The sequence below is a fragment of the Typopeltis vanoorti genome, chromosome 16 (assembly GCF_054136105.1).
Source record: "Typopeltis vanoorti isolate ZY-2024b chromosome 16, IOZ_Tvanoo_1.0, whole genome shotgun sequence".
Lineage (NCBI taxonomy): Eukaryota > Metazoa > Arthropoda > Arachnida > Uropygi > Thelyphonidae > Typopeltis > Typopeltis vanoorti.
In genome coordinates, this window is record NC_143564.1 from 59,378,920 (window position 1) to 59,404,592 (window position 25,673).

Genomic DNA, 25,673 nt, shown 5'->3' on the forward strand with positions numbered 1-25,673 from the left:
AAAAATGTCAGCAATGCATGGGAATTTTTGACAAAGTACTTAAATGAGCTGGTATCTGAATGTATCTCTAGTGCTTGAAGAATAAATGGGTTGAGAGTAAAATGGATGTGCAACCTTATTAAGCAAGAGATCCACAAGAAGATGATGTGGAAAGAATATTGTGAGAATAAGAGTTTATGAAACATATAAAACTCAAGCCAGAAAAGTAAAGAGTATTGCACAGAAAGAAAAATTTGGCTATGCAGACTAAAGGCAATCCAAAAGAATTTTATCATTATGCCACAAGCAAAAGAAAGAATGAATGTGGAAGAATAACTTTATTGAATGCAGATCCTAAACTAAAGGAAGTATGTTTTAGCAATTTGCTCATATTTTATAACAATGTTACAGCCGAGTTAGATAAAGGAAATGGATACACTATGATAATGTTGGATTTTGCTAAGACATTTGATAAGATACCACACAAAAGGCTGTTGCATAAACTGGAGTATATGAGATTGGAATATATTTACTTGGATCAGTGGATTGACAGACAAATATCAAAAAGTGGTCTATGGTGAGTGTGAATCTGCCAGATTTAAGGCAACCAGTGGTGTACTTCAGGGTTCAGTCCTTTGGTCATTGTTGTTCAATCTATACATTTATTGGCCGGTTTGGTTGGCCGAGTGGTTAGTGTATCTGCTCTCCAGCCAAAAGGCTGCAGGTTCGAATCCCGCAGTGGGCATAGATGTTTGTGATTGTCTATGGAAATACTAGTGGTGGTGGACGGTAGATGGTGTAGTTGCAGTTAGTTGTAGTTGGTGTTTAGTGGAGACAGAGAGCTGTAGAGTAGGTGTGCTCCCTCGATGAGTCTGCGGACTCCCTGGAGGTGTCATGATGATGATAATATGATAATAAGCTGTAATGATAACAACAACATTAGGAAGGGTCTAATAGAAGTGCAGTTGTTTGCTGATGATGCGAAGATAGGCAGAACAATCATGGATGTTACTGATATCCATCACTTACAAAATGATTTGAATAGGCTGTAAATTTGGGCAAATGAAAATGGCTATCAGTTTAATGGCAGTAAGTGTAAAGTTATGCACTATGGCATGATGAGATTTCCATCAGCATATTATGTTAGCTGGGTATGCAAAATAAACTATGAGGCTCGGAATCTTGGCATATTGGTGGATAGGATTTTGAAATTCAAAGTTCGCATAGCAAAATTTGAAAATACAACTTAGAGGATAATTGCAATGTTAAAGCGAACCTTGACATCTAAGGATAAGGAAGTCATTTTGCCTCTTTATAAGGTTTTCATAAGACCATACCTGGATTACTGTGTGCAGATTTGGTCTCCCGGATTACAAGGGGGATAAAGAAGCTGCAGAAAGAGTGCAAAGAAGAGTTACAAAGATTATATCTGGATTATGGGATTTAGATTATGAAGACAGATTATGAGTATGCTTATTACAGACTTGGGTTAACAGAAAAGAAAGAGGGAGGTGATATGACAGAAGTCTGTAAACTTTTGAATGGGTGTTATAGGATAGCATCTAATGAAATTTTTTCATTATATGGAAATGTGGAGAGAGAACACAAGAGCATCCTCGGAAGTTTAGTTTTTCACAGTCAAGAAAGGGTCAAAAGCTAGGTTTTTCTCTCACTGAGCAATGAATGAGTGGAATATAGTCATTAGGGATAGTGAGTATCTAATGTGAATGAATTTAAGAGAAGGTACGACAGCTGGTTTGGGTGATTTATAGCCTTCCTTGGATATCTCAGATAATAATAATAATAATAATAATAATAACACCCTCTGAAATTTCAGTGCTGAAAATAAGAAAAAAAAAAACTGATCATAAAGTTAACAAACACATTATTAACACATTTAGAAAATAAATTAAGAAAGCCATAAAATAGCTCCACTTACAGGCATAAAGGTGTCGGCTAGAGCATTCAAAAAGTATTTGTGTCCCCCTTCTCGAACAATGTCAGGTGGAGACTCTTTGTGAGTAAGGTGTTTGTGAAAGAGTTCCTAATTGTAAGTAAATGAACAATATATATGAGTGCATTTTTAAACAGTTAATTAAAAATATTCTGAAAGTATTTACAAGAACAACCTATAAACTTAAGCATAAAATCTTTACAAAGAAGGTGTATGAACTACTGTATGTATATAGCTTAGTTAAATGAATCTTAAAATATTCCATGTTACTCCCATTTTCATATAGATAAAACCAAAGTCTTCCAGATTCATTCATGTATGCACTTGCTCTTAGTTCCACCCTCGTTGTTAATTTTATCTGCAATCTATAAGATGAAACCTGTTTTTTCTAACAGAAACTCAAATTCGTGCATCTTCAAGAACTACCCATCTCTTTTCCCAATCATGCAATTTATCATCATTATTACACAGCCTTCTCCATGTGGTCTTCAGACTCATTGAGGGAGACCTTAGCCAATTCATCAATGTTTATACAATATCTTTACAATACAATTACTTTTAACTCATTCACCAAACAAAGCAGTCCATACAACAGCCTCTGGCAACCCATTCCACTCATTCACTTTCCAAGCAAGAAGTCCTCACACTCTTCCTGACTGCATACTCTTGTCAAATTTCCTGGGATGATCCTTAGTTCTTTACCCATGTCACATATTGGAAAATTTCCTCTATATCAATCCTATGATAACATTAAAGTAACCTATATGACATAATCATATCTCCCCTTTTCTACTGTGGTTCATAAGCCAATTTCTGTAACCCACACATCTTCAACCAATTCTCATAAGAAGCATCCATACATCTTCCACTGTCTTGGTCACTTACTCCTCTTCCTCATGCCGATGAAACCCAAATGACTAGAGCTGTGTGCAATAGTCCAGGTGCTTCATTACGAAGGCTTTAAAAATAAAGATAATAATCTCATCTCTTCTTGTCAAGGAGTGTTCTTTAATAACCAGGTAATCCTATTAGTTTTAACTAATAACTACTAATAACTACTTTTTTGGAACATGCCCTCCTTCAACTCGCTATCCACCAAAACTTTCTATATCTTACTCTCATCCTGAGATTTTTATTTAATAAGGTCAAAGCACCTTGTGGCAACTTGTTTAGGTAAAATTTATAAGCTCTGCATTACATCAACCTTGGTATTTTTTTTAGGTCTGGCTTCCACTAATGAGACCTCAATAAAGGTCGAAACCGGTCTGGGTAGTGGCCCTTGCCTTTAATGCATAGCATCATACATCTCCACAAGGGAATGTGCTTCGCATTAGGGGGAAAATACAGTGATCAGAACTTACTCCACCTTTACAACAAGTTGCCTCAGACTTGAACTACGTTCAGGTGCAAACTTACTTACTTGTCTGTTTGCTTACTTGGGAAAGAGGATTAACACCTAGTTTATATAAAATTGCTTGGTATCTTTAACAGCTAGAATATTTTTATTCCAAATGCATAACCTTATAATCTGCCATATTAAAATGATAGACATTCCCTTTTGCCATACTGCAAGTTTAGTTAAATCATCTTTATTAACTATTCCTCTATCAAATTTGCACTAGCAAACAACTGCATATTTTCTATATCATTAATGCACAAATTAAACAGTAGTCAAGTGCAGAGCAAAGGGACAGAATGGGAGAGTCTTTCTCCTGGAACTGCTTATCAACATTAACAACTTCATAATCAACCACATTTATTGCAATTTATGTAACACGATTCCATACAGAATTCTATCAAATACCTTTACCAAGTAGTAACTACCTTTATCCAACTCACCATCACTTTATTTAGACAAAATCATGCTGTCTCCTACATATCCCATTCCTATCCACCGATTCTTGGACTTTTTCCCTTAACTTCTACAGTACTTTGATCCCAATCTAAGATGTTGATTAGTCACTAATTTAATACCTCAATCTTGAAGCCTCCTTTATGCAATGGAACCATTTTTGCTACTTTGGGACCTATCAGAACTAAGATTTAAACACTATGGTCATAGGCACTACCAATTCCATAGCACATTCCTACAATATGGAGATTGATATACCATCTAATCCTATCACTATATTCACACATCAAGCGTTTCTAATATTCTATGCACCTCCAGGTCATCGACCTCTATTTCCATATCACAGCTGCTGCCACACTTGTTACTGCACCTATCTCCACTTGAAAAGAGGAGATAGGTGCAGTAACAAGTGTGAACACTCTTGAAAAGTGATCACTCAGTAATTCAACTATTTCATCTACTTCTGTCACCTCCCTACCATCAGCATTCATCAAAATTATTCTACCATAATCATTATTCCTTTTACATGCCACATACTTAAACAGCTCCTTGGTATTACCTTTAGCTTGCACAACTAATTTCCTCTCAATCTTATTTTTGCCTTCCTTACCATACTGTTATCTTTCTGGCTGTGAATTGTACTTGTGAGCTTTCTGATTGCCTTTTTCTTCAAATTCCTTTCACAAACTTTTTATTTATATTTTTTCAGCTCCTGCTAATGATGCTACTCATCCATTTTAACTCACTTGATTTATCCTCCTGTTTCTAGGTATGCAAGCCTGCCACATCCTTCTCTTTATCATCTTCCCTACACAATCAACATCCAGCCCTTGCAGTTTCTTCATGCCACAGCACTACTCCCAGCAGTCTCCTGAATTAATCATAATTAGATTGAAATTCCATGTGCATTACTTCTTAACTGAAAATTCCACATGTTTAGCCACCTCCCAGGTAAACACCAAATGATTCTCACCAACTGGTTGCACTGCAAGTCATAAACAATCCTCATGCAATGAATAAATCTAGCACTCTCAAACTCCTGTAACTTCCATCACATGCTGCTTCATGCAATCATTTTTTGTAACTATATGCATTCCATTTACTTCTGCCCATGTCCTTTTTCTTTCTTCCAATCTATGTAATCCACAGCTGAAGCACCCTATATTAATAACCAACCCTCCTCTCTAGAAACTTAGTTGTAGATTCATACCATTCAACATTATTCTTTGTATCTCCTGACCTACAAGCAAAAACCTACTATATATTTTGTTCTGATGATCTCTATCCCATTCAGATGGCATCAAATGCATTGCATTCACTTACCTTCTACTCAACAGCATTTCACATGCAATATCATCTGGATCTTTTTCTCTCTATTCTCCCTGAAATCTTTCATTCTTTTCAAAGGTGACATTTTGTGCACATATACTTTATATGCACAAATGCATATACAAAAATATATATAATGCACATATGTCACTGAGATATACTATTAGAGTTAAAGTTAGAGTTTCTAACTTGGAATTTCCTCTTTTTGATCTTCTTTAGCTAAAAATTTCTCCACTCAATTCTATCAAATTCATTTTCTGTGTTTATCACTCTTTTAATATCACCAGACATTCAATTCATGAATATATATATATATATATATATATATATATATATATTCATATTCTAAGTCTGACTTTCCAAATAGTGAAGTCATCATCCATGGAAATTTTAGTGTTCACAACTCCAAAATTGAATTTCCATTTTCTCCTTGTAAGCAGAGATGTTTACTATCCCCATTGATCTGATAAACCATATGCAGGCCTATTACAATACCAAAAGACTAAATTTCTTCTTTGCTAGTGACCATATTAACTATAATGTGGATGATACAGAGCCATTCTCCTCCTTCTATGAGAGGAAATTCTATGTCCATATCCTTGATTCTGGTAGAAAGGCTTATATGTTTGCTATTATAACTATAATTTTTCAAGATATTACAATGTACACTGAATATTAATGATAATAACTTTAATTAATACTTCTGGTATTTTGGGAAAGTCAAATTTCCATCATCAGCGATCACAGAACAACGACATGCACACAGGAACTAACACTCGGTAAACGAGAGTGAAGAAAGGTAACATTCACCAACAGGCACACCACCACCCCAACAATATGGGATTAAAAAATCCTATATAACAGGACAAAATTAATTGTACTAATGGGTACAATTCCCATGTTTATAACCATATACAGACCATATAAAAAATTGGCATCCTTATCCACTCTACCAAAGACCAGCCACAACATGCCAGGTGTTTACAAGTTCCCTTGAAGTTGCAAAAATGTCTTATAGCCAAACAGGCAAGGCAGACAGTATCAAAATTTCTGAACACACAGACTGCATCCAGTTCCAACACTACAGCCACTTTGGACACCCACCGCAGAATATACTGGAAGAAGGCCACTCTACTCCACCACAGCAAATATAAATGAGAGAGGCTATTCCTGGAATCTGTCTCAGCCCTGAGAATTCCAAACTTCAAAAATTTTGAAGCACTCAGCCTCAGCCAAATAGCCAAGACCATCCATTTTAGCTCAATAAGGGGGGGGGGGGGGTTAGGACTCTAGGAATAATTTTGGTTAATTTTCTTCAGTTGCATTTACCTGGTTTTAGTGCCTGCATGCACATGTAATTGTTCTGTTATCCCTGATGATGGCAATTTGATTATGACAAAATTTTGGAAATATCAATTCAAGTTTTTATAATTAATATTCAGTATACAGGGTGTTCGGGATAAATTTGACATATTTATAATTAATTATATTTTTCCGTAAGTTACATGTATTAACACACACTTCTCTTCATTTAAAAGTTTGGACCCTTCTTCATTCACATACAAGATGTCAGAAAGGATGGATAGCTGGAACCCACCTGAATCATGGAAGAGAATAACTTGTATCATGATGATTCGTGCCTGCCATCAAAATAAGGATATTACGACTGCTGCCCAATGCTCCCTGAATACAGTAAAAACAATCAGGCATGAACTAGAGACTTGCAATGGTGACTACGAGGATGTAGCAAGAAGAAAGATCCCTAGCAGACGATCTGATTGCGTTCGTACAGCAGAATTCCTCGCAAATCTGCAGGAACAGGTGTTGAAGAACCCTGGCATTGGAATTCGGGCTTTGTTCGTGGAGTTGCTAACTGTAGTCAAGCCCTGGATAACAAGGGTAGCCAATGGTAGGCCGTATGTATGGCAGCAGGATTCGGCCCCTTGCCACACCTCTGGGAAAAGTCAAAAATGGTTGTCTGAAAATTTCTACGACTTCACCAGTCCAAATGTTTGGCCTCCAAACTCCCCAGACCTTAACCCCATGGATTATTTTGTATGGGGCGCAGTTGAAAAAGACACCAATCGCACTTCCAGTAATACAAAAGCCCAGTTAATGGATAAAATTAAAACAGTTTTTGCGGCCCTTCCCAGGGAGACTGTAGCATCAGCTTGTTCGAGGTTCCGAAGCAGAATTGAAGCTGTGATCGATGCTAATGGTGGTTATTTTGAGTAAATCTTGTTGATAGTATTGTAATTAACTCTGCCTGTAATGTTTTTTTGTCAATTCATTAAATTTAATAGATACAAAGAAGATTTTCTTTTTCCTTACGAAACTGTCAAATTTATCCCGAACACCCTGTACATTATAATTTCCTTGAAAAAACGGTTGTAGCTCATTTCCTTGGTTGGATTGTTTCTTCTATCCTAAACACTTGCAATGAATGTCTCAATAAATCACTTTTCCTGGTAAGGAAATATTGATTTCCCCTTCCACTTTTAATAAGGATTAATCTTTAATCTAAGCATGGGTTTTCCATGAAGTGTAAATCTCTCATCCTTTTATACAAAAGCCTAAAATAGCTGTAAGCAAATTACCAACACATCTGCCATTAATTTTTAAAGGGCTAAAAGCAAGAAACATGCATATTACTTTTCCTCAAATTCTTGCATATATAATCTTGGTAAATGCCCTCTCACTGCATTCTTAAAATACATCATTACCTATGTGGGAAAGATCCATTTCTATCTTATTACTTGTCTCAAATTCTTGCATGAATTATCTTAAAACATGAAATGATCTCTCTGACATTTTTTTCAGAAAGAAATCAGAAGAATCATGCCCAAACAGATATTAATAATTTCCGCACAAGTGTGCCAAGGCCATAAAAAAGAAACGTCAGGGTTACCGCAACTGGTTTGCATCCAAAACTCCATCTTCCTATACAGCCAAAGCTTGGAATAGCTGCAAGAAAATTATCACCCATCAAAAACTGATTTTGAGAGAGTTAAAAACAGGGAACGTGCATTCTGTCTAAAGCCATGCCTTCCGGACTTTGACCAAAGCTATAAGCCATAAATTCTGCTGAACATCACTCCTACCAATATTATACCCAGATGGTACTATCGCATCATCACTGACAGAAAAAGCCAACCTCCTGGATTCCTACTTCTCCTCCAATTGTTGCATAGCTGATTATGATAAATGTCCTCCAACCATTCCAAACACTCAACGAAGCATTTGACCTTTCACCATAGAAAGATCAGAAAAATTTTGCTCAAGCTGGATACCAAAAAATCTCCTGGCCACAATACTATCTTTCCAATTGCTCTAAAGGTCTATGCCCCAGAGTTCACTCCCACTTTATGTTGCCTATTTACACTTTCTTATTCACTGGTATCTATCCTAAAGTTTTGGAAACTAGTCCATATACAACCTATTCCTAAAAAGGTGACTTTCAAACTACCATCCAATTTGTCTCACCTCAATTCTTTCTAAAGTGATGGAAAGAACTATCAACAGCCAATTCCTAACCATCTTGAAGACTCTCATCTAATAAATGACCAACAGTATGGATTCCATCATTGTCGATCACCAGGGGAACTACTAGTCTATGTTATCCATCTCTGAACAAACACCATGGAATGGTTTGGTGAATCTCAAGTGATTGCTCTTGATATCTCCAAGGCTTTTGACCAAGTTTGCCACAAAAGACCATTAAAAAAACTCCCATCATTCGGTTTGCCCCATGACTTCTGCAATACAGCAGCCAGCTTTCTGGCCAGATGCCCAAGTGATAGTGGATGGCTCCATATCTTCTATACCACTAATGCTGGGATCCCACAAGGCTCTGTTCATTCACCCACCCTCTTCCTTTTATATATATAAACAATCCACTCCGGCTGACTGCCTATCCAGTACACAGTTTTGCTGATGACAATACATTGCATTCCTCCTTGTCGTTGACAAACCCTATAAGTACAAATCACCATAACCTCCAGAACTCTAACCTCTACTAACTTAAATTCTGATCTTCAAAACATTCATGAAAGAGGTTTGGATAACATCATCAACACCAGCAAAACACCACTCAGCATTATTTCCCACAAAAAAAATTGTTTTCCAATCTTATCCTTGACAATCTCTATTCAAGATGAGATTCATGTTCTTGGAATAACCTCAAATCTCTCTCTCTCTCTCGGCACAAACATATCACAAATATTACCTCCCCTGCATCCAAAAAAATTAGGCTTTCTCTTTCACTAAGGGCATTACTTCAACTCCAAACAGCTCTTAACCCTATTAAAATCATCACAAATCTGCTGACCACTGCTCTCATATCTGGAGTGGTGTCCTAAGAATTCCCTGAAAATACAAAAGAGCAGTTAGATTGACAACCCCACTCTCACCAATACATTCCATTCACTTTTGCACTGGCGTTCAGTCTCCACAGCCTGCATCTTCTCTAAATATTTCTATGACAACTATTCATTAGAACTGACATGATAATTCCCCCACCCTCTTGCAAATCTGTCCAAATGCATACTGCAGCTAACCAACACCTCCTCAATGAAGCCAAAACTATTCCAACTCTAAACTCACAGAACAAATTTCTCTGCTTCTTTGTTTATCCCTTACACTGCTGCCCTCTGGATCAGTCTTGTACCACATGTTTCCCAAGGAATACAATCCTCGGGAAACATGTGGTGTTTCCCAAGGATTGTAAAGGATTATTGTCCCATCCATGGTACTAGCATACTAGAAGTTAACCAGCCTCTTGTGGATGGGTTCTCCAATATAAAAAAAAAAAAAAAAAAAAAAAAAAAAAAAAATTGGCTTAACGTGTCACAAAGTGTTGTCTTGGCATCATGGATGCAATTTCAGGAGAAAGAAACCATTACCAGGAGAGATGGTCAAGGTCAACAGAGGTTTGCATCTACCAAAACAAATCAGGCTTTGACAGCTAGATAAAACCCTACAATGTCCTGTCATCTACTGTCTGTTGAGGTTACTGCAGCCACAGGTAAAAATGTTTCCAACTGTAAAGTGCTGAGATAGCTCAATTCAAGTGTTCTGCTCAAGAAAGACAGTGGATTGTATTCTATCAAAACTCAAAACTGTTACCATTACCATGCGACTTGGAATCCTGACAAATAGGGTACAGTTCTGTTCTCTGATTAGTCCTAAATCAAGCACTGTTATGAATTTGAAAATTGATTGCATGTGTTGTTTCATCTGGAAAGAATAAAAACTGTAGTACCATTCCTCCAATAAGAAAGGGACAATTATAGTGTTGGCAGTGTTCTCCTGTGGAGAAGAATAATCATCAATACTGATGAAAGCCACACTTCTGTTCATAATTTTGATAAGGATATTGCGACTTCACATAGGTACCAAGAACAGATCCTGAAACTCTATGTACGATTTTGGGGGTTACAGTTGACCCCGATTTTCTTTTCATGCATGACAATGCTACTTCCCATTGAGCTCAAGTGGTGGAGAAGGTATACAGAAACTGATATTTCAACAACTGCAATGGCCAACATAATCACGTGACTTAAATCTAATACAACATGTATGGGATGCCCTTGGGCATCACATGCATGCCAAAAGCAACCACATCAGTTATTTGCAAGCTAAAGTCTGCTCTGGTGGAAGTACTGGATTTATTACTCAGAATATTATAGACATTCATCTTATACTGAACACTGGTCGCTATTGTCAGGCCTGTTTGTTAGGATCATATGCTGATGTTACGTGACAATATTTTCATGCATACTGTGTCAACTTCTACAATGTGATCTTTTTTGGTAATTCTTATATACTCCAATATGACATCCCTATAACTGTAACATTTCTAACTGTATTCTCATTCCACTGTTATTCTATTTTGTTTCATCACAAACTGCATGAGTTACCACATTTTTTAAAGGTTTTGTTAATTTTGTCAAGGTATATTACCTTGTCTTCTATCATATATATTTGCTCCTTCATTACACAATGATGACAAAATTGGACTACAAACAGAAATTGGCTGAACAACCCTAAGAAAATCTGGCTTTTTTTTTTTTTTTTTTTTTTTTTTTTTGCAATGTGGGTATGTAAAAATAAGCTTGTGTAATAGATGGGAGTGGATGACTGGCAAATATAGTTGACACTTGAACAACAGAGGAGTTAGGGACACTGATCTCCCAGTCAAAAATCTGCATATAACTTTTGACTCCCCAAAAACTTAGCCTACTGTTAACCAGAATCATTACTGATAACAAACAGTTGATTAACACCTATTTTGTATGCATTATATACTGTATTCTTACAATAAAGTAAGCTAGAGAAAATAAAATGTTATTAAGAAAATCATAAGGAAAAGAGAATACATTTACAGTACCGTACTGTATTTATTGATACTATAAGTTTACATCGTCTGTTTAGAAGATGAATCGTATGTGTCAGTACCTACATCAAGTAATCAAAGCTTTACTTAATGAACATCACATAGAAAATTTTCTTCTTTACTATATAAAAATACATACTGCATGACATCACTTACAGTATCCACAGCTAAAACTTTGGCCCATATAAATACCAACAGAGGTCTTAATTCACGAGCAGGACTCTGGAGTAATCTTACGACATAAGGAAATATTCCTACAGAAAGAGCCTAAATACAAGAAGGAAAAAGTATCTTTAGCTTAAAAAGCACAAATAATTGAAGCATTTAATTATTTGTGAAAATTATAAACAAATCAATTTAATATTAAAAAATTGCTGGAAAGTGAACTCACCAGATTGACAGCCCATGGGCCCAGATCAACAAACCTACTGAGAAGTTCAAGGGCTCGAAGTCTATGAACCTGACTGAGCAACACCTACAATAAAAGCAAAGTGGTAAGAAATTGGTATTGCAGTATTGTGCCTTAAACTATTCACATCAATTATAAAATATGTTAAAGAAAATTCATTATATACAAATAAAAACTAAATCCTTCCACAGTTTTTTTTTTTTTTTTTTTTCATTTTATTCCTCCAGGGAGAGGCAACAATGCACTAATATTGATGAAATGGATTTTACAATGTTGATACTTATTACAAGAAATTGTATTTTAATACTGGTCAATAACAAAATATAAACATACAAGGAAACATTATTTTTTTTTTTTTTTTGTTTGTTTTTATGTTGTTGTTTTACCACCCAGAATTGGGTGGCTTCTTTAGCATTAATAAACATACAAATGAGAGGAGAAAAATACAAAATTGTTGTAAAAAATGGGGGAAAAAACCATAGAAATAGAGCATAAGGAAACAGTGTGGTACACGATCTTTTTTTTTTTTTTTTTTTTTTTTTTTTTTTAGCAGTTTGGAGAAGACAGCTTAAAAGTTGAAATCAACTATATCAAGCAATCTAATCAATGCTTTCCAGACATCATTTACCATAAATTCTTGATGTTTGTTGAGAGAACCATGTGAATAAATGAATTGGAGCTAGATTATTTACTCCAATGAGCATGAAAGTTTATTGTCAAGGTGTGGCATAGTCTTTGTCCAAAATATATCTTTTGATATTGTGATGTGTGTTAGAAGAGCAGTAAGCCAGTCATGATTTTTCTTCTCTGTTACAACCACATTAGACAAAGATGTTCTTTCTTACTTTGAAACTTCTGCAAATGACCTATATATGGAAGACCACATGAGCAAGGAATTCTGTAGATCCCTTGGATATTTGTGGAAGGAGTCTTCTGGAGAATGAAGAAGACTGAGTAAGACTGGTGAAGAGATGGGCAATGAAGATAATGCTATGTGTGAGTGGGCTTTGAAGTAAACATCTAAAGTAAATCCATTTCCTGATGTTTTTGAGAATGAGACATCAAGGAATAGTAATTTGCTTTCATTCTCCAGTTCCAAGTGGAAATGAATTTTTGAGTGGAATGAATTGAGAGAAATTAAAAACTTCTTTAAATCAGAAATGTCATGCTGCCAGAAAAAAAAAAAAATTTCATCAACATATCTGCACCAGATAGCATGCTTTGGATTGGCAAAAGAGAAATCCTTTTTCAACATCCTCCACCAACAAATCAGCATAAAGAGAAGACAACAAACTTCTGATGAAGTCATAAAGTTGTTTACACAGGCAATCATTCCATTTGAAGAAATTAGACTGAAGACAGTACTTGAAAGGTCCTGCAGCATCAAATGAGCAGAGGTCATCAATGAGGCTCAAAAACAGTAACATCCAGTAGAAAAAAGTTTTGGGGAATGAAAGCAAGTTACCTTTCTTGATGATCTGATCCAAAAAACATCAGAGAACAAATCATTTGAGATAACTATTAACAAGTCACTCCCATGGAATGTTACCAGTGTTCATCTCTTAACAAAAATTAGGCATCATTCACACTTTAAAAAATTTGCAGTATCCTTCCTCAGATGAGGATAGAAAGAAAAAGGAATTCAAATTTCTACTCAACCAGTGCATCCTCAAGAGGCATTCAAGGAGAAATGTCCAAAAATTACTATTTTCAAATCTTCCAAAACAGCTAAATCTTGAGATTCCTTATAGGCACCATTGCAATTCCTTACATGGGCAATCTATCCAATAAAATTGCCAACTTTAAAATAACATCAGAATGACCTTTAAACCTATTCTTAACATACGCCAACTTCCTTCATTCCCAAAGGATAGTAACCTCTTCCAGAAATATCCAGGGGTCTACACAATTTCTTGTTCATGTGGTCTTCCTTACACAGGCTACTCTTGCAGAAGTTCCAAAATAAGAAAGAAGGAACATCTTAGTGATACAGCTCATAACACAAAAGAAAAATCAGAGCTCGCTTACCACTCTTCCAACACATATCATACCAAAAGATGCATCTTAAATAAAGATTGCCATATCTTGAATCAAAGAGCCATCAGATCAAAGAATCTACACCGTTCTTCTTTCACATGGTTCTCTGGACAAAAACCGGGGACTTATCCTAAATGATATCTGCAAATCATTAATTAGATCACTTGACATACCCGATTCCCACTTTTAAGCTATCCTCTCCAAACAATGCTAGAAAACAGACGATGTGTGCATCACTTCCAATTCCTCATGATTCACTATCAAAACTATAAATATTACTCTCTGGTTGTTTTAAAGATGCCAAGAAATAATTTCTTGGAATCTTTAATTTATAGTATAATCAAGTGGAAAAACTTCCAACATCTATCTCTAATGCAGAGTATTTCAATAATAAGGTGTTATTATTATTGTTGTTGTTCCGGGCAACTCCAAGGAGTCGACAGACTCATCGAGGGAGGCCCTAACATCATGTCAAGAACAACTATTCGACATTCACACAGTATCTATCATACCTTGTCTTGAACTCATTCACGGTCGTAGCACCCACAACAGACTCTAGAAGCTTATTCCACTCATTCGCTACTCTCCAAGTAAAAAACCTAGCTCTAACACCCTTGTCAACCATGCTCTTGCCCAGCTTCCATTCATGGCCCCTAGTCCTCCCACCACCCGTCATATTTTCAAAAATATCTTCTGGATCAATCTTATAGAAACCCTTCAGTAATTTGAATGTCTCAATCATATCACCCATCCTTTGCCTATCGACCAATTTCTGCAACCCACAAATCTTCAACCTATTCTCATAAGGTTCATTCCACAGACCTGCTATCATCTTGGTCACTCGTCTCTGGATCCTCTCCACTTCCTCCCCATCACGAAGAAACCCTGGTGCCCATAACTGGGCACAGTAGTCCAGATGGAGTTTTATCAAGGCTCGATACAGAGGAATAATAACTTGTTTGTCTCTGTTTGTTAAAGTATTTTTCAGAAGCCAAGTGATTTGATGAGCTGATTTAGCCACTTTTGCAATGTGCCCCCTAAACTTCAATTCCCTATCCACCAACACTCCCAAATCCCTGGCCTCAATCTCCTGGAATACAGTTCCACCAATGCGATATACTGCTGTTATTCTTTTCACCCCAAAGTGCATAACCTTACACTTTGGCACATTAAATTGACATCCATTTTCCGTAGCCCAGTCCTCCAAACTATCCAAAATCATCCTGTAAAATTTTGACATCCTGTGCACTCATAATTGCTCTACCCAACTTTGCAACATCAGTAAACAAGTGAACACTTCCTCTCAAATCCTTTCCTATATGATTGATGAACAAATTGAAAAGCAGTGGTCCAAGAACAGAGCCCTGTGGCACTCCACTAGTCACAAGACGTCTTTTAGACTCCACTCCTGAATAAACCACTCTTTGATATCTCTCCTTCAACCACCCTCTTATCCATCTCACCAACCCTATATCTATCCCCATCTGCTCAAGTTTACTGATTAGGGTTCTATGTGGCATCCTATCAAAAGCCTTGGCAAGGTCCAGTAGTATTACTGTAAACCCATTACCCCTATCCAGTTCAGCCGTCACTGTGTTATAAAACATGAGCAAGTTACTGAGGCATGATCTACCCTTCACAAAACCATGTTGTTCCCCATACAATATCCCATTTTCATCTATCCAATCCTGTATTCTTTTCTTGACTAATTTCTCTAAGACCTTGACAATGATTCCTGATATGCTAATCGGTCGGTAATTTACAACAGCAGTCTTGGAACCACCTTTATGCAGTGGAACTATTTTCCCCTCTTTCCACCCCCTCGGGACTAACCCAGACCTGAGACTCAAATTAAACAAAATGGTCAAGGGTACTGACAATTCTTTAGCTGCTTCTCGTACAACACGAGCTGGTATACCATCCAATCCCACAGATGTATTGACATTGAGGTTATGCAATAGACTACTCACCTCCACTTCATTCACCACAATTCCCGTATAATCTACTGGTACATTCGTTTCTGCAATGTCACCACCTGCATGATATATTCTTGCAAAGTGCTCACTCAGTAACTCAATTATATCAACTGATTCAGTTACCTCCCTACCATCGGCATTCTTTAAAATCATTCTGCCATGTACATTTTTCCTTTTACTTGCTACATATCTAAAAAACTGTTTAGGATTCTCTTTAGCCTGCATGGCCAATGTTCTTTCGTAATCCTTTTTTGCTTTTCTTACCACACTCATTACCCTTCTGGCCTGCGCTTTATACCGTTCGTGTGCCTACCAGTCACCTTTCTCCTTAAATTTCCTCCATAGTTGTTTATTATTTTTGCAGTTCAAGCTTAATGGTGTTATTCATCCATTTAACCCCTAGTTGATTTATTATTCGGACTCTAGGTATACAGTCAGCCATTGCTTCATGCAAACACTTCTTAACTACCTCCCATGCACTATCGACTTCTAGTCCTTGCAGTTGTACATGCCATGGGACTGAACCAATCAAACTCCTAAGCTTGTCATACTTTCCAGCCCGATAATTCCACATGTACCCTGTCTTAATTGAAAATTCTACACCTTTAGCCACCTCACAAGTCAAGACCCTATGATCACTCTCACTGATTGGTGGCAATGTGGTCATATTTGTTACAGCCAAATCCTCAGATGTAATTACTAGGTCAAGCACTCTCTGACCCCTAGTATTTTCCATTACATGCTGTCGCAGATAGTTATCCCTTAATAACCGCATAAAATCCAATTCCTTCCTCACGTGTATCCTCTCCTCACTCCAATCAATGCGACCATAGTTGAAATCTCCATTAATAATTACCCTCCTTCCACTCATTTCTTCTATTTGCTTGTGCATACTATCTCCACCATTTTTTCCATCACCTGGCCTATAGCAGCACCCAATTGTATATTTTGTACACTTGAACAAATGTCGGAGTTCAGCAACAGCACTGAAAATGTGTATATAGTACAGCTTCACAAGCAAAGCTCGTTGGGTTAAGGTTAGTGCTATCATTGTGGACACTATTAACAACCAGAAAGAAGAGAAAAATTCCACATCCATCCATTCTTTTAAACTCTCCTGGCATCTGCCGAGTTGTGAGATATGCAAATTCCATGCATTTGGTGTTTACAATATTCATGATGGTGTATTTTAGAATTACTTTTTTTTTTTTTTTAAAGATATCACTTTCACATAACAATGTATTCCTATTCCTGAAAATTTTTCCAGCATTTTGTTCACTAGGTGGCTCTCCAGAAGGCCATAAACAGATATATATTGTACACCCACACTTCATAGAGCAGACCTTGGCAACATACCAAGAATAGTCAATTTATGCTGAAGGGGAAAAATAAATAAAGGATGTACAAATTGGTCACCAACATGCAAAATCATGTAAATTTTCCAACTGTGAAAATTTCAATAATGAGGAATACATTTTTGAATACAATTTCCATGATAATACTGTACGCTCACAGATGCGAGACTCTTTGACACTTCTGTGCATGTCGAAATGAGGAGAATGCATTCCGATATTAGAGTAATCAATGTGTTTTGTGGGATGATTGCTTATTATTATACATTGGAAAATTAGCTTTTCAATACAATTTCCATGATAATACTGTACGCTCATAGATGCGAGACTCTTTGAAACTTCTGTGCATGTCGAAAGGAGGAGAATCCATTCCGATATTAGAGTAATCAATGCGTTTTGTGGGATGATTGTTTATTATTATACATTGGAAAATTAGATTTCATAAAAGAAAAGCTAATTTTAAATTAGCTTTTCTTTTAAAATTAGCTTTTCTTTTATGAAAAGCTAATTTTCCAATGTATAATAATAAACAATCATCCCACAAAAAGCATTGATTACTCTAATATCGGAATGGATTCTCCTCCTTTCGACATGCACAGAAGTTTCAAAGAGTCTCGCATCTGTGAGCGTACAGTATTATCATGGAAATTGTATTGAAAAGCTAATTTTCCAATGTATAATAATAAGCAATCATCCCACAAAACACATTGATTACTCTAATATCGGAATGCATTCTCCTCTTTTCGACATGCACAGAAGTTTCAAAGAGTCTCGCATCTGTGAGCGTACAGTATTATCATGGAAATTGTATTCAAAAATGTATTCCTCATTATTGAAATTTTTGCTTAGTATACATAATACTATAAAAAATTAACATTAGTAAATCATAATTATGTGAGATTTTTTAACAAACCATCAATTCCTTGGTGTTGAAACTAATCAGTGTTTTCCTTGTATTCTTTATCTTTTAACAACCAATCCAAACACAATTTCTTGTAATGACAGTGTGCTAATATTAAAGTACAGTAAAACACAGATAATGCAAGGTAACTAGGGGGGGGGGGGGCAGATAATTAATAAACAGAGTTAACTCAAATTAGGTAAATCCAAATTTTCCTGCTTTTCTTAATGCTTTGAGGATAATGAGGTTTATCACAGTCTTTTTATATATATATATATATAAAGACTGTGATAAACTTCATTATCCTCATATATATATATATATATATATATATATATATCATCACTTGGCATAAAAAACAACCAATTCCAATGATAAATAATATCTTGAAAAAAGATTTTTAGTTGTTGACATCTGTAATTAGTGCAGTAAAACGCCAATTATCCATGGTAATTTGAGGATGCCAAAGCCTGGTTAATTGAAAAACATAGTTAATCCAAATTATGTTTTATTAGGGTTAAATATATATAAAAAAAACTATAAAAACAAAAGATAAACATTCTTGTAGTATTTAAATACAAAAAAACAATGTTTAAACTTATTTAGATAGGAAGTCCACAAATTTTGTTTTCTTTATAGCATACGTATTATTTTTATAGCATACGTATTATTTTTGTTGTATTTTTTCTTACCCATCCATGAATTTATAAAACTTCAATGTAATCAACATCATCTTAATTTTCCATGAATTTAAGTAACATTTCTGTAGCTATTAAGTAATGTTTCTGTAGCTGTTCATTACAACTTTCACATCTTTTAATAATTTCCAATTTATTTTCCACCGTTAAAACGTTTTTCTTTTCCCCACCATTTTTAGGGGTTGAAATGCTAGAGTTATCTGGTTTACCTGTAAACCAATTGTTGTATGTTCTTTGATTTGCTTGTTTCTACACACTGATGATGTACTATCATGAAATTTTTATGAAAAATTTATGATCTTTCAGCATGAAATATCCGTACTTTCATTAAATTTAATTACTGTGTAATTTGGTTATTGCTGTTTACAGAAAAAGCATGTCAGAATTAAAGTTTGTGTCATTGAGTTAAAGACAAGAAAGAAAGAAAGAACTTATTATTTAGGAACACCAAAACAGGTGAGATCATTCTAGATAATAAGTACAAAATGCTTTATGCAAAAATAATGAAGGAAAGGAAGAAGTAAACAGAATATTTACAAAAATAATCCAGATGATTTTTTCAGAACCGAACATTGCATGCTATCCATCGTAACATAATGAAGTATAGGAATCCCTTGCTCAATGCGGTTTTACTTCATGCAGGATTTCATTAATGCAGTGATTGCAACAATCCCTTTATATACGAGGCAAGAGTTTTAATTAACGTGCCTTTAAATTTTAATCCCTTATCTGCTCCACCAAAAACCAACTACATTCCTCAGACATACCAAGCCCTTTGCAGTTGCAAACTGTCCTACTACAGCCAAACAGGCAAGACAGCCAATATCAGAATTTCTGAACACGAGGATTACATCTGGTTACACCAGTACAGCCACTAAGGACTTGCTGATTATGTTTTACAATCATCACAGGATACACTTGAAGAAGGCCACTCCATTACACTGCAGAAAATACAAATATAAGAGGCTATTCCTCAAATCTGCTCAGCCCTGAAAAACTTTCTGAACCTCAACAAATTTGAGTGCATGAGAGTGCCCCAAATTTGGGAAGCACTCATCCTGAGATCTTCAGCCCAACGGCCAAGAATGCCCAACCTAGTCCATTAGGGAAGCGCTTCCCAAACTGTGGGCCGTAACCCCCTTGGGGGCCGTAGGTTTTGTTGAGGGGGGCCGTGAAATAATGAAAACAAATTTAAAATGTTTTAAGACTAAGTATATTTTTTTTATTTTAAAAGAAACATATTTAACTTTTATTATTTATTTTTTGTTATTTTTTATATTTTAATGGAAAAATTCACACATTGGTGTTGGTGTTGGGTCACATACTTTGCTTCCTGCGTATTTCGGTGCTTAATGAATATTAGTAAATATTGCTTATTCATATGTTTCATTTCAAAGCAGTGGTTAATTGTATTTACTTCGAATGCTCTCCAGGGAAGTTCCAAATCTTCCTCTCCCTTTCATCACGCGTTCGTTCGTAATCAGGGACTGTTGATATTGACTTTATATGCATATCAAAACTCGTTTTATATTATCATTGTCATCGGAGCTAGTTTTCTGTTACCAATAAAAGTTTCGCATATACTTCACACATGAAAAAAAGCTTAAACAAGTTCATGTGGGGAGATAGTAACTCACTTGCAGTGGTAAACAACACTCTCTCCCTAATAGCCACTATACTGCAGAGGCAATAAAAACAAGTACTTTTATTATGTGTGAATGAGGTATGAGGAGTCTGTGTAATATATTTCTCAACAAATAGTGTAATTAGAGACAACTGGGATAAAAACACTAATTAATGAATCACATGTCCCCTTATACAGAAACTATGCTGTATAGACTGAAACAAAACCATATGTTGCATGGGCAATAAAATTCAACTGAACGTGTTAAAATTCGTAAAAGTGTTAAAACTAAGTAATATATATATATATATATATATATATAATGAATGTTATGGCAGTTTCACATATGGAATTCGGTTGAAGAGAGTTAGCATTTCAACTCAATTGTCAGCTATGCTTTTATCTTTCGGTTGCGCGATCATTTGTTAATACCGCACCAATCATATGCACGTTTTAATAACCAGACTGCCTTTGCTGTCTGTTTCGCGTTAGGCTTAATTACGGTAAAAGGAGAAAAGTCACAAAAGTGAAAAATGTTCCTGGTCCGGGGATTCCCTTATTCAGGTAATATTCACTAATTTCATGTTATCAGTCTGTGGTGTGCCAGTATTGGTAAGTGGTGATATTATTTGATCTATTCTACGTTAAAAAATTTAACCCTGAGATGGATAAGTGGTTGATAAAAATTAAAAAAAAAAAATCCCGCGAACAATCAGAAGAAGCAGAAACAGACTCAAAAAAAAAAAAAGAAGGACAGTATTTCATATTTTACCAGAACAGCCCGAATCGTCTTCAAAACCAAACGGTAAGAGCCAAAAAATGTAATATATGCATTTGATTTTTGCAATATTCGCTGTGTATGTTTTGTATTGAATATAAATATAATAAATATTATAATAATATATCTCTATTACGATTTTTTTTCGAGGGGGGCCGTGAAATATTTTAATTTTTGCAGGGGGGCCCTGACATCCAGAAGTTTGGGAAGCACTGCATTAGGGGATGCCATTTAGGACTCAAGGCCCGACTTTGGTTACCTTTCTTCAGCTTCATTGGCCCTGTGTTAGTGCCTGCATGCACATATCATTGATTTTGTGATCCCTGATGATGGCAATGTAACAATGCAGAAATATAGCAAACTATTCATTAAAATTATTATAATTAATATTTTAGTGTGCATTGTTATTTCCTGAAAAAGAATAATTACTGACAGCTAAAACACTAAAGTATTTAAGGAATAGGAATATAATTAGGACCAAATGGTCCTAATTATATTTCTATTTTCTAAAAATTTGTGCAGTAGCACTAACACAGTTATTATTATGAAAGACTTTTCTGAAAGACAGACTTTTCATATTTATTTAACACATAGTTATTTTCTATAAAATTTTTTATAAATTATTTAGAAATAAATAATTTGCATATAAATACTCGTATGTGTTAATTTCCCTCTGCTTTAAAAAAAAAAAAAGTAAAAAATCCTTTTTACTTTTTTTTTCATTTTGAAATGCGGGGAGATATGTTAAGTTTTTGTTTATGAGACATGCAGTAGTAGGATTCATTTCAAAAGCATTTGAAACAAATATTACCATATAGTTTTTTTTTTTTTTCCCCATAATATACATTGAAGTTCACTACAGTAACTTGTAAGGTACTAAAGGATTTTTTTTTTTTTTTTTTTTTTTTTGTGGACAGCTGGCTAATGGTTGTATCAAAAGATCTAGAGCTGGTTGCATATAACAAATAGATGCTTGTATTTTTAAATTAGCCACCAGAATACAAATTACTTAACATAAATGTCAGATATGCATCAGGTTCATGTTGTTCTCAAATTTACTTACTTCTATCCTTAAGGTATATCCTGACATCATTTACAACATTAAAAAGTACTAAAATTACAGACTTTCAATAATCTTCTATTTTTTTTTTTTTTAATTTTTAATAAAGCACTCACCTGTAGGACAATTGGCAATTGTTCAGGAGGGCTATGTGCTTCAGAACCGAATGAAAGCCAAACCTGAAAAGCTGTGAGCTGTTCTGTAAAGAAGGAGCTATGCCTAAATGGATTTTCTTCTTCCTTCAATATAGAAGGTAGCTGAGATAGACATAAGTCAACTGCTAAATCCCATGCTTGCCTAAAAAGGAAAATGACTATAAAAGTATTTCCCAACAAACTTATATGAAAAGAAATAACCAGAGAAAAGCCAATTTGAATATAAACAACTGAAAGTTGAATTTTTAGCTTTTTTCAAATTATTTTTACATTGGTTAGAGTAATATTTATATTTATATTTTTATAATATATTTATATATCTATCTATAAACATATAGATATTTATATAATTTATAGATATTTTTATTTTTTTTTATAGATAAATACTTTACTAAAGAGCAGCTGATACACTAAAGAATGGTTGAGACTTACATGTATTTGCTTTAATTCTAACTGCTGACAATACCAGCTTGTATAATGTTTCATTACTACAAATGTATACATTTTGAAGCTTTTTTTTAATACCTTATAAAATAAATTTGAGCCTCAGTAGCTCAGTCATTATAGACTAAGCCTTTGGTCAGAAAGACCTTTATCTGGTCCCATACAGAGGTAGGGAGTTTTTTTTACCCAGAAACTCGGTTTTTCTCCCCCAGAACAGGGAAACCAGCCCTATGAACACATGCATCTACAGACATAAGTTGCACCACTAGGCACAGGGCTAACCACCTTTTCCTCGAGATGGCTGTGGTTGCAAGAATAAAACCTCAACGCCATAAAAGGTAGACGAGGAGGATCAAGTAAGTAGCAGTAAAATGAATTTTCCTGATCTACTAAAATAGAGACTGTTGTTATATTCCTATGATTTCAAGTCTATATGTTGAAGTAAATATCTGGTCATAAAGACACCCTGCATTGGCTGAATCAAGCCTATTCTTTCCCAGGTTTCTCTTTGACTAATTTCTTGGCATATTCCAAAATATTCTTATATAAATCTTTCTTAGAACAGTGTAGATATGTTTTGTGTCTCTTTTTATAGATGGTTAATATGAGAGTTCTACTCCAATCATCTGGAACAGAACTCTTGTACAATCCAAACAGAGGCTTTCTGAATTATGCAGCATAGCCACTGTAAAATGTACACCTCCATATTTGAGCATTTCTAGTCAAATATCATCCAATTCAGCTTTTTTCCACATTTTTCAGTTTATGATTACTTTTCTGCTATCATCAATATTAAAACAAAAGACATCTATCATCTGTTTCATCATTACTTATTGTCAATTACCCAACTTTCTACGTAATAACTACACGATTAGAAATAAATAATTTGCATTAAATACTTGTATGTATTAATTTCCCTCTGCTTTAAAATCTTTTTTACTTTTTTTTTCATTTTGAAGTGCAGGGAGTTATGTTAAGTTCTTGTTTTAGGAGAGATGCAGTAGTAGGATTCATTTCAAAAGCATTTGAAACAAATATTACCAAACAGTTAAATAGGGCTAACTGGATGCTGTACCTCCTCTCTAACCAACAATTGTGATTTTCAATCCTACAGTGGCATTGATGTCTGTGAAAATCTCGTATGATAATTTTTCCCCCTAAGGAAAGCTTCCTAATAATTAGGAATAGCTTGAAAAAAAGAATACTAAGATTGTTCTCCAGAGCTGGCTTTTTTGGATCATGTGATTCTAGTAAGTAGAGGTTTCTGTGGTTTAGAAGTTCATAAGGCATATTCCGGTAACTGGACCACATTTTTTTTATTAAGCTAAAAGCACAATAAAGAAATAAAACCCAACAAGTTTTGTAAGTCGTTTGACTTACATCTTCAGGAGTAAAAGGTAGCTTCAAGTTTAAAACAACAAAAAAGAGAAATTATTCAAAACTAGTTCATACTATACAATTGTAGCCATCTGACTATTCATAAAATTAAAAAATCAGAATGCAGATTCAAAGTAATGCTAAGTTTAAATAATGCTGGATGATGCCACATTCTGTTGTTCACGATCATACTGTCCGAGGTCAGACTGAGGTATATTTTTTTTTATCAAAGCTGACCAAACTTGGTGTAGAATTAAGCCTTGGTTTTCATTGCATTGTGTTGGTATTCTAAGCATATTTACAGCTTCTTTAAATTTCCTTATGTAACAGTTTTTTTTCTATGTAATATATGTTTGTTTTCTGCCAGACTACATTGTGGCCAGTGGAAGTGGTACGGAAAGCTAGACCTGATTTGTGTTCTCTTCTGTTTTGCACATCCTTTTGGTGTTCGTTCATGCGTATTTCCCCAGATCTTCCTGTCTGTCCTAAGTAGCAGATGCCACAAGAACAATAAATTTTATAAACACCTGGTATTTTTAAAGGATGATGTGGAGGTTTCGGGGGATATAGACATCCTGAAGTTTTTTCCAGAGGCAGAAAGGCTACTTTAACGTTATGTTTGTAACATTCTTGATATATGGAAGAGTGATAGCGTTTTTGAAATCTTGTTTCTGTGAGATGCTTGTAGGAGGTGTGTGGGGGATTTTTTTGATAGTCTTGGGTTCATAACCATTTTTTTTGAGGATCTGTGTTAAATATTCCAATTCTTCATTTCTCTGTTTTTCGATGCCGGAAATATTATAAGCTCTGTCCCTCAGGGTTTTTATTAGACCTGTTTTTTGTGAAGGGTGGTGGTGGTGTGAGGCCGCATTAAGAAATCTTTCTGTGTTGGTGGGTTTTCTATATATTGAGAAAGAAAGTTTATTATCTTTTTCATTGACTTCTAATAGGATGTCAAGAAAAGGAAGTTTTCTAAGTTCTTCTTGTTCTAAAGTAAATTTTATATTAAGACTATTACACTTTTTTTTATATAATCTTTGTCAAGTAGCTTTATTTTATCCTCCTACATGTTTCGCCAATTTTTCTATTGGCATCCTCAGGGAATACAAACTAGTAAGCTAAAATGAAGGTTACAGACTAGGTTATAACTGATGGTTCTAATTCATACAAAAACTTCATGTCTCGGATACTTATATTAAAAACTCAAAACATTTTATAGATAAAATAAAAAACATCCCTATCTTTGAAGAGGATATACTAGCAAGCCTGGACATTACATCTCTGTTTACTAACATTCCAGTGGTTGAAGTCATCAACATCTTAGACAATCTTAGACCCAAGATACATCACTACT

At 35.1% G+C, this 25,673-nt stretch overlaps 1 protein-coding gene across 2 annotated transcripts in view; it reads right to left on the reverse strand.

Moving 5' to 3' along the window:
• raptor (regulatory associated protein of MTOR complex 1) overlaps positions 1-25,673 on the reverse strand; it is a 512,095-nt gene that overhangs the window by 328,433 nt on the left and 157,989 nt on the right. For both annotated transcript variants that reach the window (XM_090406523.1, XM_090406522.1), the window contains exons 9-12: positions 22,460-22,640; positions 11,900-11,983; positions 11,665-11,775; positions 1,919-2,023 (exon numbers count right to left, since the gene is read on the reverse strand). In XM_090406523.1, the coding sequence (XP_090262649.1) occupies positions 1,919-2,023; positions 11,665-11,775; positions 11,900-11,983; positions 22,460-22,640 (481 nt within the window). The remainder of the gene's footprint in view (positions 1-1,918; positions 2,024-11,664; positions 11,776-11,899; positions 11,984-22,459; positions 22,641-25,673) is intronic.